The sequence below is a fragment of the Nicotiana tabacum genome, chromosome 3 (assembly GCF_000715075.1).
Source record: "Nicotiana tabacum cultivar K326 chromosome 3, ASM71507v2, whole genome shotgun sequence".
NCBI lineage: Eukaryota > Viridiplantae > Streptophyta > Magnoliopsida > Solanales > Solanaceae > Nicotiana > Nicotiana tabacum.
In genome coordinates, this window is record NC_134082.1 from 171,411,615 (window position 1) to 171,434,064 (window position 22,450).

Here is a 22,450-nt window from a genome sequence, read left to right on the forward strand (position 1 = left end):
CCGGTATAAGTTATGCCGGTATAAGTTATATTGTGATAAGTTATGTTGGGATTATTGTTTTTTCATTGTTTGGTACGTTGTATTAAGAATGACAATTGCATAATTTCTAAGAAGAAGGTATAAGTTATCCCGGTGTTAAAATTAATACCGGGATAACTTATACCTAGTTTGCTAACCAAACAGAGTATTAAGGTGATATTAAATTTTTATACTACCCTTATACTTTCTTATACCTCATACCAAACGACCCCGTAGAGTGAGAATAAATTGGTGGACAACAACTGTAAGTAGCAGATTTCAAGTTTTGGTATTAAGATTAGGGCTGTATTCTGGGCCGGGCCTTCGTAGGCCAAACGGGCCGGGCTTCGTGGGCCTGGGCTCTGGCGGTCCCGGGCTTCGTGGACTCAACGGGTGGAACCGGCCCGTGACGGACCTAAGCCCACATGGTCCTGGGCTTAACGGGCCGGGCTCGTGGGCTTCGCGGGCCTAGTTTTTTTTTTTTTAAGGCAATTTCTTGTAGTATCATGGGTATATTAAAAATATATATGTAGTATATATGTAGATCTAATTATTAAAGTGTTTGACGAAAAAGAAAAATAACAAAACAATAGTAAAACACTAAATTGTCATGCATAATATATTGTCTTGTAGTATATATATTGTATCTTATGTATATATATTATAACTTATTACTTATATATTTTCTTGTAGTATATATATTGTATGTTATGTATATATATTCTCTTATATATTTTTATAAGATATATATTGTATCTTATGTATATATATTCTCTTATATATTTTCTTGTAGTATATATATTGTATCTTATGTATATATATTATAACTTATTACTTATATATTTTCTTGTAGTATATATTGTATCTTATGTATATATATTCTCTTATATATTTTCTTGTAGTATATATATTGTATCTTATGTATATATATTATAACTTATTACTTATATATTTTCTTGTGGTATATATTGTATGTTATGTATATATATTCTCTTATATATTTTTTTGTAGTATATATTGTATCTTATGTATATATATTCTCTTATATATTTTTTTGTAGTATATATATTGTATCTTATGTATATATATTATAACTTATTACTTATATATTTTCTTGTAGTATATATTGTATGTTATGTATATATATTCTCTTATATATTTTCTTGTAGTATATATATTGTATCTTATGTATATATATTCGCATAATATATTTTCTTGTAGTATATATATTGTATCTTATGTATATATATTCGCATAATATATTGTCTTGTAGTATATATATTGTATCTTATGTATATATATTCGCATAATATATTGTCTTGTAGTATATATATTGTATCTTATGTATATATATTCTCTTATATATTTTCTTGTAGTATATATATTGTATCTTATGTATATATTGTAGCTTATAAATAATTCTAAGTAAAGACAAAGAAATATTGCGAAAAGATATTCAAGGGTAGAAGCAATAAATTTTATTACCAAAAATGGCATATCTTTCTTAGTCATCCTTCCCCCAATGGAATGAGCACAACAAGGTACTAATACCACCATTAGAAGGAAAAAAAACTAAGGAAGATGTGCCAAAATACAAGTTACATAATAGTCTATGTATTATCTCTAACAAATCTCATAAATCCTTCAAGGTTCGGAGGAGGTTGCGTTGGTGGTGGTGGAAAAGAAGCTTGTTCATCACCACTTCTGGGCGAAGCCGAATCCTCCGCAAGTTCCGCTATCATTTCTTCATAAGCTTCATCTATCGCCGGTTGTGATTCTGCAATTCCAAAGTTTCTTCTTTCCGAGCGGATCCAATCTCTAAACAGTACTGATTTTTCCAAGCTATCCCTCATAGACGCTCTATGATCACCTATTTGCAGTCTTGCTTGACTGAAAGCGCTCTCTGATGCAACAGTTGAAGCTTGAATTGATAAAATATCCCAAGTCATCCTTGCAAGAACCGGAAAATGTTTTTCCCTTGCCTTCCACCATTCCAAAAGATCAAAAGAGCCGTCTGGATTCTCCTTTTCAAGTCCCTGAGAAAAATAAACTTGAAGCTCATTTAGATGTGAAGTTTCATCATAATTATCACCTTGAGAACCCCTGAACTCCGTCAAAGATTTAAGAGCTTTTAAGCCCGCAGCTCTTTTAGACGATTGTGAGCTAGACGAAGTAGGGGTTGGAATAGTTGGCCTAGCATGCTCTAAGGCAAGTTGATAAGCATTATAAACTGTTTGAGCATTAATTTTAATTGAGGCTTTTGCATCTGCAAGTGTAGCAACTTCCTCATTTGAAAGATCTAAAGCCTTATAAATACTTATAAATATTTGAATACAAAAAATGAGGACCTCCCAATTTCATTGTAGGATTTAACATTGCAGCAAGACCATAAATAGGAGGGATAGGAAAAAAAAAAATTTCAAACTTTTGTTTCATTTCATTTATAGCAAGTTCATAAATGTCCCCACCCTCACCAAATTCAACAAACAAATCAGATAGTGCTGCAATATAAACTAAACAGTTTGAAATAGTAGGATAATATTGCCCAGAAAATGCATTTGTAGCAATTTAAAAATGTTCTAAAAAATCTAAAAGAATTTTAACATTCATCCAATCTTGAGTAGTAAACATTTCATCATCATCCTCACCACCTACCCGAGAATTAAACGTTGCATTAATTGGGTTTCTATATTCATATGCAACTACTAAACTTTCGTACATACAATTCCATCTAGTCGGGCAAGGTTTATGAACCTTTCTTTCTCTAAGGCCATATTCATCACATTTTTTAAAATACTCTCTAAGTCTACTTCTACGGTTTGAATAAAAAAGCCAATTAAGAGCCATTCTAACCTTTTCAATTTCTATGTTTAAAATTCGCATACCATCACCGACAATTAAATGATAAATATGACAAATACATCTAACATGGAAAATATTAGTAAATGCAGGATTTAGTGTTGTTGTAAGCATGCCTATAGCACTAGTGTTACTAGAAGCATTATCCATAGAAATTGCCATTATTTTATCGCTAAATCAAAAATATCTACAAATATCCACAACAGTGTTAGCTATAAACTTACCTGTGTGACGCGAATTAATTATTCTATACGCAATTATGCGTTTTTGCATTATCCATTCCTCATCTATCCAATGACTTGTAACAGTTAGATAATTACAATCATTACCACTTCTACCAATATCAGTAGTAATAGAAATCCGATTAGGTATATGAGTAAATAAATACCGCAAATACTGTTCATATTCATGTTTGAATTTATAAATATCACTCTTAACTGTTGCGTGATGCCAACCTTTATAAGTAGGATTAAAAACTCTTCTAATATAATGAACCCAATTTGGATTAGAAGCAAAAGTATAAGGTAATCACATAACAGTAATCATCTTTGCTAATTCTTCACGATCTCTATTTGGATTGTAATATAAAATACCTCCGGTGACAGTGTTAATTCCTGGTTGAACTAGATTTGAACCTATACTAGGGTTAACCGCAGAATCTACACTTGTCCCCTCTAGCTGCGCTTTCATTTGTAAAAATCTAGCCTCTCTAGGGTGTGTTTTTATGTGCCTAGTAAAACTACCCGTGCCGCTACGGTCTCCAGTATATTTATGCGACATTAATTTCCCACAAGTTTTACACTTAGCCTTATTTTGTTCTCTTACTTGAGTAAGAAAATTCCAAACTAATGATGTTTCTAGGCGTTTAGCAGGTTCTCTATTAAAAGTAGGAGTTTCTACAAGTGGGTCGGCCGGTGCATCAGTTGGGTTATTAAGAGGACTAGTAGGTGTATCATCTAAATCCGGTGCTTGGGTTTCATCATCATCCTCATTTTCCTCATTATTTTCTAAGATAGTTTCATTAGGATAAAGAGCATTCATAATTTCATCATCTAATGTTTCACCTGGTGCAACATTATGACAAAATTCACTATCGGTAAATTGAAAACAAGGGTGATCACTATCAAGAATTACGGAAGGAGGAGGACGTCTAGGTTGGCGACTACTTTCAACTTGCTTATCTTTTCTAGGTCGGGGAGCCGGGGGAAGGGTAGTTGGTTGGCCACTACTTTCACCGGTTTTATCTTTTCCTTTACCAAACATTTTTTTCAAAGAAAATGCCATATTAATTATAATTATGCAAACTAAACCACACAAAAATATATTCTTAAAACGTAAGAGTTGAAACGAGTTTACCGGATTGCCGAACAACTTCTTGAAAATTGAAAATCGTTGAACACTTGAAAACTTCAATTCAACAACTTCACAATTTTTCACGAAATTTCAACAATAAATTAAGTAATTGTAGTAGAGAGATTGAGAGAGATTGAGAGATATTGATGAATTGGTGAATAAAAATGAAAGAATGAGGGGGTATTTATAGTTGAGAAATGGGAAAAAGTGTAATTATATAAAGTTTGGGGTTAAAATAAAGTTTGGGGGCCAAATGGCCATTTTCTAAACTTAAAAACGGTCAAATTGTCAGCCCAAACGGCTAGATTTTAAATATGGCCGTTGGAGAATTTTTAAAAAAAAAATTAAAAAAAAAAGAGCCGTTGGGCCCGTTAGGCCCGCCAGGACCGGCCCAGGCCCGGCTAACGGTCCCGGGCTAAACAGTCCCGGGCTCGTAGGCTAATCTATGAAGACCGGCCCATCACGGGCTTCTCAGGACCACCAGGCCCATTAGGACTGCGGGCCCGGTCCGGTCCGGTTCAAGACCGGCCCACCAAGCAGCATTAATTAAGATAACCTCCCCTGATATTTGATTAAACTCCGAGTTTTGAGTTTTGACACAAAAATCTCTGATTAGCACCTTTAAATGAATACTTATCTAAAAGTGCTGAACTAATTCAAAATTATATGAATGATACGCAAAATGTGTCTTTACTTAATACTGAGAACTACATCATTTGTACGATTTGGGATGTAAAAATGGCTAAGAAAGGGAAGTGCAGTTACTATGAAGACGATGGTGGTTCATTAAGAATATTGATCAAAGCAAAATGAAAGTACTTCCAAGAATACAATAACATTAGCTTACATGAATATCTCTCCAACACATTGTGATTGACTTCTCAATATAAGCTTTAACTTGGACTTTCATTTATAAAACATAGTCCGAAATGCACATGAGTATTCAAGACATGATTTTTGTCTAAATATTAAGTATTCACTTAATACAAACTGGCTAAAATTTTAATTCATTGCAAATCCTGGCCATTTTTAAAGAAGATCCCTAAAAGACTGGCTATTTTTTTAAATGGTCCCTCACTTGTTACTGTTTGAATCCAATCTCATGTATAGCCCATTAATTTCAGCTTCATAGATTTGACCAATATTTGTGATGGCCCATAAACAACTCTTCGGGCCTGACAGAGAAGATTGGCTTCTGTAGCCCACATCTAACTCTAGGAAGCCTACAAACAATCGGTATAAAACACTACCAAATTATTGGGATTAATAATTAAGGAGGAATTTAAGTATTGTAATGTAGGAACAACTCTCCTCAGAAACTATTTAATAGAAGGTGGCATTTTATACTAAAATAAGATGAGAACATGATTTTGGAAATTCTAAACCTTAGCGGGAAAAAAGGCATCCGAAGAAATGGATCACAAACGAAGATAAACTAGGGTTGTCTAAGGCTTCGTTTGTTGCACTTAATGGAGGTCTGAATCTCAAGTATTCAGATCTCAGACATTAAATGCGTTTGTTTTTAAAGTCAGAATCTTAATCATTTAGATCTTAATCATTAAGTGTGTTTATTTTTTACTTTACAATCACTTAATTGGTTTGAATAAGTTTGTATGATTAAGATCTATAACAAAGACTCGTGCCTCATTTGTTTTCATTAAGATTAAGGCGTTCGAATCTGAATACACATATGAATATGAAGAAGTGTATTAAGATTAAAATATCTGAATCTTAATCTGAATGAACAACTGGATAATTAATAAGCTGTCTCTAGATCTAAATACTAAATGATTAAGACTGTTTGTTTTCAGTGACTGAATATGTACAACTTATCTATATTTAAACATAATATATATTAAATTCAAATAAAATACTACTTAAACCTTATGTCAAATTCTAATATTTAGACACTAAAAATATATTTCTAATAATGAAAATATAAAACTATCAAGCATTTCCCCTTGTTTCCATTAGTTAAAGTGCCAGTTCTTCACGCATATTGTTCATAAATTGCAGATCTTTAGTTGTTCAGCTAGGTCCATTTATTTCATCTGATACTTGTTCGTGTTCTCCCTCTTCCTCAAATATTACTTGATATAAATCATATAAGTCATCATTTAGACGCTCTTTCCTGATAAAATTATGAACTGCAAAACATGCAACAACAACATCTCTTTGGACATCAACAGAATATGGAGCCATCTTGTCCAATATTGGGAATCTTGCTTTTAAAACTCCAAAAGCACGTTCAATAATATTTTCGAGTTGTGCATGAGCATGGTTAAAATTTTCCTCCTTATTTATGGTCTGTCTACGATCTACGATGATAATCTCCTGATCAATACCGAATATTATGATATGCTGCTAGAAATCCTCGAGTATTAGGATATGCCGCATCACATACATAGTACTTGTCTGTCATCAAAAGAAAAGGTTAAATGGACATTATAAACATCTAACTTATTATTTAACAATAGTTTAATAAGTTGTATCACGTACTAGAAAGAGGAAATGGAAAGCTATTATCTGGATTAAATGCAATCTCCGTTAGAACATGTGCATCATGTGCTACCCATTCCCATCCACGATAAACATAAGTGAAGACCATGTTGAAATCATATATAGCTAAAACATTTTGATAACATTTACCCTTTCCTCTTCCTCTATATATAATTTGTTGATTCCCTGGAATAACTGCATGTACTAATGTCCCCTTGAATGCATCTATTGGTCCCTACAAAATAAATATTTTTAGGTTAAATTATATAATAATTTTATAACACATAATATCTTAAATTTTTTCGCAACTTTTTATGAGCACCAGGAATATCTGAATTTGAATCGGATGTTGTGGATGATATTATCTCTTTCGCAAATTACATCATTGCTTCAAGAACCTCGTGAAAATATTTGTGAACCGTTTGCGAAGAATTTTGAAATTTTCTCTTCATAACCACAAAACGCTCATTATGACCTATAGTGGTCAGAAATATTGCTATCCTTTCTTCGACAGAAATATGTTTGCTATCTACGAGCCATCCTCTAAAATGTTGACATAGCCGAACATATGCATCACGAGACATGCGCATCAATTCTAAATATTGTTGGCTAGAGCCAGATAACAATTCTTGTATGTACTTTTCACCAGATAAAATGATGTTAAATTCTTATTTCTTTGAACATTCTTTAGTCTAAGATGATTTCTACACTATTACATGCACATCAACCATAAGATTTGATCTTCAATGTCCATGTCTAAACTATTATAACAAAAAGAATGTATAATACATGATAGTGAGCATAACCTAATAGTAATTGTAAAACATAAAAGGTTAAATAACCACAATAAATTAATTAGTAATGTCATACCTCCTTTTTACCCGCGCCCGCAGGGGTGCAGAGAGAGTTTTCCAATTAAAGGACAATCGAAACGGGATTTATTTATTTATTTCAGAGTCGCCACTTGGGAGATTTAGGGTGTCCCAAGTCACCAATTTAATCCCGAATCGAGGAAAAGAATGACTCTGTATTACAATCCGCGAACCAGAAATCTGGATAAGGAATTCTGTTAACCCGGGAGAAGGTATTAGGCATTCCCGAGTTCCGTGGTTTTAGCACGGTCGCTCAACTGTTATATTCGGCTTATTTATCTGATTTTTAACAATTAAGAACTTATATGCAAATTTTAACTTTGAGCCGCTTTTATCAAATTTATTATTATTGTTATTATTTTACGGAGAATTGCAACGTTGTAAAAACGTATCTCGAACCACGTCACAGTCAATGTACCCGTGGTTATTGACACATTTCGACTCCGTTGAGATTTGGATTTGGGTCACATGAATGCACACCCATATTTAAGAAAATAATTTATTAAAGACGCGCCTAAAGTGACTAGCGTATTGCTGTTTTGGGAGGAGGCCGTGAAAATTCATTAGACGACCAACTCGAGAGTCTATCCGGTTATTGTGTCCTTTTATTGAGGGCCCCGCAATTTGTGATTTATTGTGGCAAGACACGCCTCCTTTATTTTAAGGATATCCTAAGGTAACTACATTTCTATTTAAATTAGTCTCTAAAAATAAAATAAAAATCCTAATTAATTACGAGCTTAAAAAAAATAAAAAAACGTAACATACTACTTGCCAGATTAAGACAAATATTAATGGAAAGGAATTTTTTTAAACAAAATTCGAAATTGTAAATAAAGTACGAAATTCGCCAACTAATATTCAAAAGAAATTAATTATAGCTAGATTAAAAGCTCGCATTGTTAAAAAAAACTATTGAAATTAATTATTATTCGCAACCATTTGAAACTAGATTTAACCATAATTACTAAAGCTTATTAGAAAGTTTATTAAACTTAAACGTTGACTCATCTTGTTCAAGCTCGCATCTAATGAATTAATGTTCTTAGCCTTGCTACGTTGAGTCAACATTAAAAGCATCAAGCCTGCTGATTCTACGAAATTATTGGCCTAATATTTGCGGATCTTAGTTCCTAACAAGATTCAAAGATAAAAAAATTGCTTCTATTCCGATATTTGCGAATTCAAATCTAGATTTTTACTAACCCTTCCCCCCAAAATTAAATCGATTTCCCATATTGACTATTTATCCAATTTGATTTGAATGTGATCTCAAACTAAAAAAAATTAACAAAAGCCGAAACTAATACTTATGGTGTTCATACCGACACCCATCCAATAGTTCCGCAATTTAACGCTTCACATTATACATAATTCTACCATTCATATAACATGAAACACATAATGAATATCTAACTAAAATACGAATATTCTATAATTAGAAGCATAAATCTTCTGCCATTTCATTTCAGCTTCAATGCATATGTCAAAATGATTCAGAGTAGTGTACCTGGTATTTGAATACAAGGAAAGGAAGAATAGGATCAGTAAAGTAGTACGTAACACAGCAACAACAACAAATAACAAGCAATATCCAACAAACGGAACCCCCAGTGACAGATTTGAAAATCGAACAAAATCCAACAATAACCAGTGAAGTAGTAGCAAATAACCAATTAAACTCGAGAAACAAACCACATGAAAATCCAGAAACACCAATAATCAATGGGCAATAACAAAGTGAACTTTTTTTTTTTAAAATTGAAAGACCAGTTAATGTTTAACCCTTAATTCTCTCTTAATGTTCAGAAAATTCTTTCTTTTAAACTCTCTTCAAATTCGAATCCCTAAAAATCTTTTTATATTTTTCGAATTTTTTCTCTCTATTTTCAGCTTCTTCTCCCTCTTAAATTCTATCCAAGTCTGCTCTATTTATGTCTCAAAACAGACCCCTTAATCAATTAATCAAATAATAAAATCATCCACTTTCTCTCACCAAACCCACTACTACATAAAAGAAATGCAATTATTATTTTTTAGTCAACTTTTCTTGAGCCCCGCAATCCCACTATGTCTTGTTCCCCATGATTGATTAAACAAATGCATTATTCCCCACCATTATGTCTTGTCCCCCATTATTGATTAAACAAATGTATTATTCCCCACCATTATGTCTTGTCTCCCACTACGAATTATTTTATACATTATTTTAATATTATTAGTTTATTGGACATAGCACTCAAAAATAAATAATTGTTCAGATTTTCAATTCCAAAAATACCCCTATGAAATTACTGAAATTATCATTCTACCCCTGAAAATACTGCAACTTACCATTCTACCCCATCAGCTATAACCAATTCAACTAATCAATTTTAACCAAAATATAGCAGCTATAACCAATTCCTAATCAAATTCAATCAACAAATTCAAACTAAATGAAGAACATCAAAGAACCAACTGGAATTATTTTGACTGAACAATATTTCTAAACAACAAATCTACTTTCAGATTCAACAACAATAACAAATTGAACATAACAAACAAGTGGATTCAAATTTCTAAATTCAATAATCACTTGAACTTCAAATTAAATCCAACAACATTACAACAAAGATGAATGACTCAAACTAAATCAAAAAATTAAAAACCAAAACGTAAACTCACATTAAATTACCGGATTAAAAACGAACTTCAAACAAAAATGAACACGAATTAAATCTAAATTAAACAACAAATATGGATGATTCAAGCGCTCAAACTAACATTCTTCTATATTAAAACTAAACCAAAACAAATGAATAAAAACAAAAATGAAGGAATAATCAAGAAATGATAAACAATGAACAAGAAAAGAATCAAACATATACTGATTTCATATCCAAAAATATCAAACAAAATACAGAAGAAATGAAACTTAAACCAAGTAACCAGAAATGATAGTAACGGAACAGAAACTCGGACAACAATCTCGACATACCGGATCCGTGAACCTCAAGCGACACTCGCCACTTCAATCGGACTCCATAGCAACAAGGAATTTCCAATAGAATTATTATGGATAAAACAGAACCAGAATTCTCGGTACTAAAACGAATTCAACGAACCCCACAATGAGAAATCAAGGAAGAATTAATATCCTTTGGTCCTTTTGATACGCAGAATTGAAAAATGAAAACTAAAAAGGAACTGAAATCTCTTTGTATAGATGTGTGTGATATATATATATATATATATATATATATATATATATATAATTTAGAGCCTAAACAAAACTGAAAATCCAATCAACCTCCATTTCATCCCTTCCCTCTCACTTCTTGCATTTTAACGTGTATTTTCTGATTTCGAAATGGAGAAAGAACTGGAGCAAAGAATTGAGCTCAAACCTTTTTGTTTATTTTGTTTCGGATCTGTGTTTTCCGCTGTATGTGGAGAAGGAGATCGAGCAGTTCCTCTATATTATTACGGCGCTGCTATCCTTAGGGTCTCAGGTTTTGGAGTCTAGAGTCTTGTATTGTTTCATGAAGAAGAAGATCAAAAGGGCTGTGTTATCGGCTGATGCTTTGAAGAAGAAAAGAGAAATGATCGGGGGGGTGTTGCACTGGTTGAAGCTGGAGGGGTTGTTCATGGATGAGGCTTGGGATGAAGAAGAAGAAACAGCAGCGATGGTGGCTTGGGTGAAACAGCAGCATTTGGTGACTCACGTTGCTGGACAAAGCAGAATAAGAAGCAGCAACGCAGCGGGTCGACGAAGAAGAAGAAGACGAAAGGGTCACCATTGACGGGCTCGAGCTCGACGAAGCAGCAACAGCCATGGTTGCTTGGGCGTGAAGGAGCAGAAACCGTGGTTGCTTTGGGTCATTCATGGCTGTCGTTGGACGATGGTGGAGCTGGAGTTCATGCTGTGCGTGTGTGTGTGTGTGTTGAAGGAGAAGAGGCGGGGGGAAGGGAAGCCATGGTTGGAGCTCGGAGGTCGTTTGGGGTGAGTCGAGGAAGAAGAAGACGCAGCGAGGGGGGTGGGTATTTGGGTGTAGGGTTTGGGGTTATGAAAATGAAAATGAAGAAAAAGGGTTGGGCGGGTGGTTTGGTTATGGGGCGGACTGGGTCGGGTTGACCCGGTATGGGTTCGGTTCTTTGGGCCTGTGGTTTAAAATTTTGAAGAAGAGGCCCAATCCGATTTTCGTCTATTTTTGTTCTTTTCTATTTATTCGATTTCCTAATTAATAAAGCTAAAATGTTAAGATTAAATTATAAAACTAAAAATTATCTAAAAAAAAATTAATTAACTCCTAACAACAATTATCGCACATTTAAATAGCAATTAACGATAAAATCACATAATTTGGACGTTAAATGCTAAAATGCACCGTACATTATTTTTTATGATTTTTCATTTTGTAAAACAAATTCAGTTAAATATTAAATGCAAAACGCGACATATTTTTATATCTTTTATTAATTTAAACAAATAAACATGCACAGACAAAAATACAAATAATTATCCAAAAGTGCCACGAAAAATTCAAAAATTGCACACAAAGGAAAATTATTTTATTTGAATTTTTGGGGAGTAATTCTCATATAGGGAAAAAATCACGTGCTCAGAAGTAAAACAATACCATACATATCAAACATACGCCAAAAAAGTATTTAAAAAAGATATATCAGATAGAAAAAATATTTCACAAACATAATTTAGTATTAAAGTTTTATAGCCATAATAGATACTGATTGATAAAATACAAAGAAGGTCTCATATTATTAACGTCTATGAATAATCTAGCTAATAAGAAAAATAAAAAAAATTCCATTTTTTCCCAGGGCCTTAATCATACTTTCTAATTTGTCGATCTCAGTAATATTCATCCATTCTTTCCTGTAGTTGTCACCTTCACAAAGTATACTAACGGTTGCACTATATAATGGTTCTTCACATCCAAGTACTTCTAATTTTTTCATACATTCCTCAATGTTAGGTGTGACGACACGGCTAGTCGTCTCATGAGTTACCGCTCCGTTTTCCCCATTTCTACTTCTTATTGCTTTGTTTATCAGTTCTATATGTGATCAGGTTAGTTGGCTCGGGTTCAAAAAGGTTTTGAGACACTTGTCTCTTTTGAGGAAACTTAAGTTAGAAAAGTCAACCGGATGTTAACTTATGTATTAGAGGGCTCGGATGTGAGTTTCGATGATTCGGACAGCTTCGGGAGATGATTTGGGACTTAGGAGCGTGATCGGAATGTGTTTTAAAGGTCCGGAGTAGATTTAGGATTGAATTGGCGAAATTGAAATTTTGGCGTTTTCTGTTTATAGGTGAGATTTTTGATATAGGGTCGGAATGGAATTCCGGGAGTTGCAGTAGGTCTGTTGTGTCATTTGGGATATGTGTGCAAAAGTTTAGGTCATTCGGACGTGGTTTGGTAGACTTTTTGATCGAAAGCGGAATTCGGAAGATTTTAGAAACTTAGGCTTTAATCCAATGTGTTTTGGTTGATTCGATGTTGTTTAAGGTGTTTTGAAGATTGGTATAAGTTTGGATGGTGGTATAGGACTTGTTGGTGCTTTTGGTTGAGGTCCCGAGGGCCTCGGGGTGATTTCGGATGGTTGGCGGAAAGTTTAAAAGTTGGTTTTGGCAGCTGAAGATGTTCCATTGCTGTCATAACCGCACCTGCGGCTTGGGAACCACAGGTGCGGTCTCGCAGAAGCGAGTTTGGATTCGCAGAAGCGGAAGAAGCCAAGGGAGGCAAGAACCACAGAAGCGGTTAAGAAACCGCACATGCGATGGTGCAGGTGCAGCTTGTGTATCACAGATGCGAAAGTGGAGGACTTAAGTGAGGACCGCATATGCGATGGTCTACATCGCAAAAGCGGTACCGCAGGAGCGGGATTTTGGCCGCAGGTGCGAAATCCCTGGGCCAGAAGGTATAAAAGCATTCCTTCGCAATTTTTGAGTTGTTCTTCACCATTTCAAGTCGGATTTGGAGCTTTTTGGGAGATTTTGAAGAGGGAATCAAGGGATATCGTCTGGAGGTAAGATTTTTGAGTCTAATAATCGATCCTACGACATTATTTCACTGATTTGGCCTAAGATTAATGAAAATTAAGGGTTAAAAATTTGGAAACTAGGGCTTGGTATTAGAGACCTTGACTTGAGGATTTGAGGGGCCATTTGTGGTCGGATTTTGGGACTTTTGTTATGTATGAACTCGTGGGGAGATAAGGAATCTATTGATGTAAATTTTATCGAATTTCGAGATATGGGTTCGGGGGTCGAGTTTTGGTTAATTTCGGGATTTATGTTGTAAATTGATTATTTTCGCATGGGCTTCGTTCCCTTAGCATATTTTGACGTCGTGATTCTGATTTTGGGTAGATTCGATGCAAGCGGAGGCCGATTCGAGGGGCAAAGGGATCACGCGCTAGAGTTTGGACCGGATTGAGGTGAGTAATGATTTTAAATATTGTTCAGAGGGTATAAAACCCCGGATTACACTTCGTTGTGCTATATTGAGGTGACACACACGCTAGATGACGAGCGTGGGGTCGTGCACTGTTGGAGATTGTGACTTAGTCCGTCCCGAATGATTGCTTTACCTTCGTATTTAATTGAAAACTATTTGCTATCATCATATTTTGGGCTGAATGCCATATTTGGGCCTCGTGCCAACTATTTGGACCCTTATGGTATTTTTACTAATATTTTCTCACTGTTTTGACTTTATACTTGTACTCACTCATGTTATATTCTACTGTTTTCATAACTCAGCCATGTTTACTCTGTTTTAACACATTAAATGATATTCTAAATGATAATTTGGGATGAGCATCATGTTTTACTGTTGTCCGAGTGGCTTATGAGATTCTGATTGACTTAGGCCGAGGGCCTGTGTTGTGAGGATACACTGATTTATTATTTTGAGGCCGAGGGCCTAAGATGGTACGCCATGAGGTGGCTTGTTGATATGAGGCCGATAGCCTATTAATTATGCCACGAGATGGCTTGATATTGTGCTTGGGCCGTAAGGGGCCCCTTCCGGAGTTTGCACACCCCCAATGAGCGCGGGTACCCATTGTTATATGAGATATGGCCCGATGGGCTGGTGTTGTTCCATATATTGCCTGAGGGGCTGATTCTGTTGGTATTGTACCCGAGGGGCGGATATTTTTGTGTTTATATGTTCTAGCTGCTTTTCATTTAATTGTTTAACTATTAAAAAGGTATTTTAAAGAAGCTTAAACTGAACTAAGGTGACTTTATATGTTTTCACTGTATCATTGCTTTTACTGGCTTTATACTGCTTCTTTACAATATGTTTATGTGCCTTTACGTGATTTCTTATTGCTATGTCTTCATTTATTATTATTACTCACTTTACTCCCTGCACCCCGTGTGCAGATTCAGGTGCTTCAGGTTCTGCTTGTGAGGGTTGAGGGCTTCCAGTAGATTTCGGAGATTCACTAGGTAGCTGCTCGGCATTCGCAGCCCAGTGCTTCTCCCTCTATCTTATTTTTTCCTATTTTAGTTCTGTAATAGACTATGTAGACTTGTTTTGTCTTAAATCGGTTAGTAGATGCTCATGACTGGTGACACCCCGATGTCGGGCTATGTCTATTCTGCAATTGTATTGTTTCACCTTATTTTAGATCATTATTATGTTAAAGACTTAATTTGTATTATTTAATTGCTTAAAATGAATTGGGAGTGTGTTGGCTGACCTTGTCTTCATGAGAGGCGTCATCACGACTGGGTCTGGGTTTTGGGTTGTGACAAGTTAGTATTAGAGCCTATGTTACATAGGTCTCACGAGTCATGGGCAGGTTTAGTAGAGTCTTGCGGATTGGTACGGAGACGTCTGTATTTATCTTCGAGAGGCTGCAGAACCTTTAGGGAAAACTTCATATCCTTGAAATTCTTGTCGTGCGAATCTATTTATCCGAGTGCTAAACTTCTGTTATTCTATTCTCTTACAGATGGTGAGGACATGAGCTACCGGTCAGGATAGACGACCACCAGTACCACTAGCTGTGGCCACTAGAGGCCGATGATGCGGTCGTGGTCGCGGTAGGGGCAGGGGTGTGGCCTGTACAGTAGCTAGGGCAGCACTTGCAGATCTACTAGTCGCCCCAATCCAGGATCAGGTCCCAGTTGTGGACGCTCTAGCAGCACCAGCTGTGCCCATTGTGATTCTGGGTCTTCAGGAGGCCTTGACTCAGATTCTATCAGTATGCACTGGCCTAGCTCAAGCCGTCTCAGTTACTACAGCCGCAGCTACTTCTCAGGCCGGGGGAGGCACTCAGACTCCCGCCGCTCGCACACCTGAGCAGGTCGTGCAGGGACTTCAGACACCGGAGGCACATCCAGCCCAGCCGGTTGCAGCTGCTCAGGACTATGTAGCTCCTGCCATGCCAGAGGACGATCAGCGTAGGTTGGAAAGGTTTGGTAGACTTCAGCCGCCGAATTTCAGTGGTGCCGAGGGCGAAGATGCCTAAGGTTTCTTGGACAAGTGTCAGCGGATTCTTTACAAAGCGGGTATTCTAGAGACCAGCGGGGTCGCTTTTACTACTTTTCAGTTTTCTGGAGTTGCTTTCACTTGGTGGGAGGCTTTTGAGAGGCGTAGGCCTGTTGGTGCAGCACCCCTTACCTGGAAACAGTTCTTTGTTCTCTTTTTGGAGAAGTATGTGCCACAGTCTCGCAGAGAGGACCTGCGAGGTAGTTCGAGTGGTTGTGTCAAGGAGAGGTGACTGTGACGCAATATGAGATGAGGTTCTCCGAGTTAGCTTGTCATGCGATTTGATTGGTTCCGACAGATAGAGAGAGGATTATGAGGTTTGTTGATGGCCTAACCTATCAACTTCGTATTCTCATGACCAGAGAAATTGTGGCTGGTGCTACTTTTGAGGAGGTTGTAGACATTGCTCGTTGAGTTAGTTCGTTGCCAGGAGCTAGATGAGAGGGAGGCCAAGAGGCCTCAAGGATCTGGTAGTTATGGTAGTGCTCCTTCGAGAGGTTAGTTTCAGCACGACAAATGTCGTCCATTCAGGCATGCTCAACCAGCTCACCCAGGTTATTGTGGGGCATCATCGGGTCATGGTTCACACGGTTCTTATCAAGGCCAGTCATCACTTAGTGCCCTTCCAGCTCAGAATTCATCCCGTGCTCCATCAGTTCAGGGCTCTTCTATGCCAGGTGCATCTTCTAGTCATTCCGGTGCTAGGGGTTCCCTTCAGTCCCCGTCTCCAGCACCCGGGAGTTGCTATGAGTGTGGAGAGATGGGTCATATGTGCAGGCAGTGTCCTCGTAATCTTGCGAGTTCGTCTCAGCAGAGGGGTCAGCCACCGACTTCAGCGCCGGTTACTTCACCATCACCCACCCAGCCATCTAGGGGTAGAGGTCAGTCAGCTAGAGGTTGCCCTAGAGGGGGAGGTCGATCAGGTGGTGGTCAGGACCATTTCTATGCACTTCCAGCTACACCTGCTGCTATTGCTTCCAATGTTGTTATTACAAGTATTGTCTTAGTCTTCCACATAAATGCTTCTGTATTATTTGATCCCGATTCCACCTTTTCTTATGTGTTATCTTACTTTGCTCGTTATTTGGATACGCCTCGTGAGTCTTGTTGTTTTACTTGTTCATGTATCTACTCTGGTGGGCGATACTGTTGTTGTAGACCGTGTGTACCGATCGTGTGTGGTGACTATTGGGGGTCTAGAGACCCGAGTGGATCTATTGTTATTGTGTATGGTAGACTTTGATGTTATTTTGGGCATGGATTGGCTATCTCAGTGTCGTGCTATTCTGGATTGTCATGCTAAGACAATGACATTGGCTATACCGGTTGTGCCACGGATTGAGTGGAGAGGTTTGACTGATTATGTTCCCAATAGGGTAATCTCATTCTTGAAGGCTTAGCGTATGGATGAGAAGGGTTGTCTTTCGTATCTAGCCTTTGTGAGGGATGTCAGTGCAGAGACTCCTAGTATTGACTCTATTCCAATTGTGAGGGATTTTTCCGATGTGTTTCCTACATACTTGTCGGGCATGCCACCGGACATGGATATTGATTTTGGTAATGACATGGTGCTGGGCACTCAGCTCATTTCTATTCCGCCATATCATATGGCACCAACGGAGTTGAAAGAGTTAAAGGAGCAGCTTCAGGAACTCCTTGATAAGGGGTTCATTCGGCCTAGTGCGTTGCATTGGGGTGCGCCGATTCTATTTATGAAGAAGAAGGATGGCACTATGAGGACATGCTTTGATTATAGGCAGTTGAACAAAGTAATAGTTAATAACAAGTATCCTTTGCCTCACATTGATGATTTATTCGACCAGCTTCAAGAAGCGAGAGTGTTCTCCAAGATTGATCTCCGTTCAGGTTATCACCAGTTGAAGATTAAAGACTCAAATATTCTTAAGACGGTTTTCAGGACCCGATATGGTCATTATAAGTTCTTGGTGATGTCTTTTGGGCTGACCAATGCCCCAGCATTGTTCATGCATTTGATGAACAATGTGTTCTGGCCTTTTCTCAACTCGTTTGTCATAGTCTTCATTGATGATATTCTTGTGTATTCACATAGTCAGGAGGAGCACGCGGAGCATTTGAGAGTTGTGTTGCAAAGATTGAGGGAGGAGAAGCCTTATGCAAAGTTCTCCAAGTGTGAGTTTTTGCTTAGTTCAATGGCTTTCTTGGGGCATGTGGTGTCCAGTGAGGGTATTCAGGTTGGTTTGAAGAAGATAGAGGTAGTTCAGAGTTGGCCCAGACCATCCTCAGCTATTGAGATTCACAGCTTTCTTGGTTTGGCGGGTTATTATCACCGGTTTGTTTAGGGATTTTCATCTATCGCATCACCCTTGACCAAGTTGACTCAGAAGGGTGCTTTATTTGTATGGTCGGATGAATGTGAGGAGAGATTTCAGAAGCTCAAGATAGCCTTGACCACAACTCCAGTGTTAGTTTTGCCATCAACTTCAGGTTTATATACCGTGTATTATGATGTTTTGAGAGTTGGTATTGGGTGTGTATTGATGTAGGGGGTATAGTTATTGCTTATGTTTCTCGCCAGCTGAATCCCCATGAGAAGAACTACCTCGTTCATGATTTGGAGTTGGCTGCCATTGTTCACGCATTTAATATTTGGAGGCATTATTTGTATGGTGTGTCTTGTGAGGTGTTCACTGATCATCGTAGCCTCCAGCACTTGTTCAAGTAGAAGGATCTTAATTTTAGGCAGCAGAGATGGTTAGAGTTGCTAAAAGATTATGATATCACTATATTGTACCATCCGGGGAAGGCCAATGTGGTGGCCGATGCTTTGAGCCGAAAGGCAGTGAGTATGAGGAGTTTGGCATATATTCCAGTTGGGGAGAGACCTTTTGTAGTTAATGTTCAGGCCTTGGCCAATCGGTTCGTGATGTTAGATATTTCGGAGTCAGTCGGGTATTGGCTTGTGTGATTTCTCGGTCTTCCTTATATGATCGCATCAGAGAGCGCCAATATTATGATCCACATTTGCTTGTCCTTAAGGACAGAGTTCAGCACGATGATGCCAAAGATGTGACTATCGGTGATGATGGGGTGTTGAGGATGCAGGGCCGAATAAGTGTGCCCAACGTAGATGGGCTTCAGGAGTTGATTCTGGAGGAGGCCCATAGCTCACAATACTCCATTCATTCGGGTGCCGCGAAGATGTATTAGGATTTGAGGTTGTATTATTGGTGGAGGAGAATGAAGAAAGACATTGTGGGATTTGTAGCTCGATGTCTCAATTATCAGCAGGTGAAATATGAGCATCAGAGACCGGGTGGCTTGCTTCAGCAGATGGATATTCCGGAGTGGAAGTGGGAGAAGATCACTATGGACTTTATAGTTGGACTCCCACAGACTTTGAAGAAGTTCGATGCTATTTGGGTGATTGTGGATCGGTTGACCAAGTCCGCACACTTCATTCCTATGTGTACTACCTATTCTTCAAAGCAGTTGGCAGAGATCTATATCCGGGAGATTGTTCGTTTGCATGGTGTCCTAGTTTCCATCATTTCAGATAGGGGCACTCAGTTTACTTTGCAGTTTTGGAGGTCTTTGCAGCGAGAGTTGGGTCTCAGGTTGAGTTGAGCATAGTTTTTCACCCTCAAACGGACGGACAGTCCGAGTGCACTATTCAGATATTGGAGGACATGTTGCGTGCTTGTGTCATTGATTTCGAAGGGTAATGGGATCAGTTTCTACCACTTGCAAAGTTTGCTTATAACAACAACTACCAGTCGAGTATTCAGATGGCTCCATATGAGGCTTTGTATGGGAGGCGGTGTAGATCTCCAGTTTGTTGGTTTGAGCCGGGTGAGGCTAGGCTATTAGGGATAGACTTGGTGCAGGATGCTTTTGAAAAGGTGAAGGTAATTCAGGAGAGGCTTCGTACAGTGCAGTCGAGACAAAAGAGTTATGCTGACAAGAAGGTTTGGGATATGTCCTACATGGTTGGTGAGAAGGTTCTATTGAAGATTTCGCCCATAAAGGGTGTTATGAGGTTTGGGAAGAAGGGTAAATTGATTCCTCAGTTCATTGGGCCTTTTGAGGTGCTTCGGAGGATTGAGAAGGTGGCTTATGAACTTGCTTTGCCACCTAGCTTGTCGAGTGTGCATCCGGTATTTCATGTTTCTATGCTCCGGAAGTATGTTGGGGATCCGTCTCATGTTCTGGATTTCAGCACGACTTAGTTAGATGGTGATTTGACTTATGATGTGGAGCCAGCAACTATTTTGGAGCGTCAGGTTCGAAAGTTAAGATCAAAGGATATAGCGTCAGTGAAAGTGCAGTGGAGAGGTCGGCCCATGGAGGAGGCTACCTGGGAGACTGAGCGGGAGATGTGGAGTATATATCCTCACTTGTTTGAGGCTTCAGGTATGTTTCTTGACTCGTTCGAGGAAGAACATTTACTTAAGAGGGGGAGGATGTGACGACCCGGCCAGTCGTCTCATGAGTTACTACTCCATTTCCCCCATTTCTACTTCTTATTGCTTTGTTTATCGGTTCTATATGTGATCGGATTGGTTGGCTCGGGTTCGGAAAGGTTTTGAGAAGGTTTGAGACATTTAGTCTCTTTTGAGGAAGCTTAAGTTGGAAAAGTCAACCGAATGTTGACTTATGTGTTAGAGGGCTCGAATGTGAGTTTCGATGGTTTGGACAGCTTCGGGAGATGATTTGGAACTTAGGAGCATGATCAGAATGTGTTTTGGAGGTCCAGAGTAGATTTAGGTTTGAATTGGCGAAATTGGAATTTTGGCATTTTCTGGTTGATATGTAAGATTTTTGATATAGGGGTCGGAATGAAATTTCGGAGTTGCAGTTGGTCCGTTGTGTCATTTGGGATATGTGTGCAAAATTTCAGGTCATTCGAACGTGGTTTGGTATACATTTTGATCGAAAGCAGAATTCGGAAGATTTTAAAAACTTAGGCTTGAATCCGATGTGTTTTGGTTAATTCAATATTGTTTGAGGTGTTTTGAAGATTGATATAAGTTTGCATGGTAGTATAGGACTTGTTGGTGCTTTTTGTTGAGGTCCCGGGGGACTCGGGTTGATTTCAGATGGTTGATAGAAAGTTTGGAAGTTGGTTTTGGCAGCTGAAGATGTTCCATTGATGTCATAACCGCACCTGCGGCTAGGGGGACCACAGATGCGGTCTCGCAAAAGCGAGTTTGGAGTCACATAAGAGGAAGAAGCCAAGGGAGGCAAGAACCGCAGAAGCGGTTAAGGAACCGCACCTGCGATGGCATAGGTGCGGCTTGTGTATCACATATGCGAAAGTGGAGGACTTAAGTGAGGACCGCAGATGCGGTGGTCTTGACCGCAAAAACGGTACTGCAGGAGCGGGATTTTGGCCGCACGTGCGAAATCCCTGGGCCAGAAGGTATAAAAGCATTCCTTCGCGATTTTTGAGTTGTTCTTCACCATTTCAAGTCGGTTTTGGAGCTTTTTAGGAGATTTTGAAGAGGGAATCAAGGGATATCGTCTGGAGGTAAGATTTTTGAGTCTAATAATCGATCCTACGATATTATTTCACTGATTTGGCCTAAGATAAATGGAAATTAAGGTTTAAACAATGGGAAACTAGGGCTTGGTATTTGAGACCTTGACTTGAGGATTTGAGGGGCCATTTGTGGTCTTTGGGACTTTTGTTATGTATAACTAGTGGGGACATAAGAAATCTATTGATGTAAAATTTATCCAATTCCGAGATGTGGGCCCGAGGGTCGGGTTTTTGTTAATTTTGGGATTTATATTGTAAATTGATTATTTTCGCATGGGCTTCATTCCCTTAGCATATTTTGACGCTGTGATTCTGATTCTGGATAGATTCGATGCGAGTGGAGGCCGATTCGAGGGGTAAAGGCATCGCGGGCTAGAGTTTGGACCGGATTGAGGTGAGTAATGATTTTAAATGTTGTCCTGAGGGTATGAAGCCCCGTATTACACATCGTTGTACTATATTGAGGTGACTCACACGCTAGATGACGAGCGTGGGGTCGTGCACTGTTGGGGATTGTGAGTTAGTCCGTCCTGAATGACTCATTTACCGCGTATTTGATTGAAAACTATTTGCTATCATCATGTTTTGGGCTGAATGCCATATTTGGGCCTCGTGCCAACTATTTGGACTCTTAGGATATTTTTACTGATATTTCCTCACTATTTTGACTTTATACTTGTACTCCGTCATGCTATATTCTACTGTTTTGATAACTCAGACATGTTTACTCTATTTTAACACATTAAATGATATTCTAAATGATAATTTGGGTTGAGTATCATGTTTTACTATTGCCTGAGTGGCTTATGAGATTC

General features: G+C 38.0%; 1 protein-coding gene across 1 annotated transcript; it reads right to left on the minus strand.

The window, feature by feature from the left end:
- Nucleotides 1–6,258: 6,258 nt before the first annotated feature.
- Nucleotides 6,259–6,838, minus strand: LOC142177983 (uncharacterized). The gene is made up of 3 exons (XM_075247245.1): nucleotides 6,730–6,838; nucleotides 6,635–6,645; nucleotides 6,259–6,564 (listed from the first exon to the last, which is right to left on the minus strand). The coding sequence occupies exons 1-3, from the start codon at nucleotides 6,836–6,838 to the stop codon at nucleotides 6,259–6,261; spliced, it is 426 nt and encodes a 141-aa protein (XP_075103346.1).
- Between the last annotated feature and the right edge of the window lie 15,612 nt (nucleotides 6,839–22,450).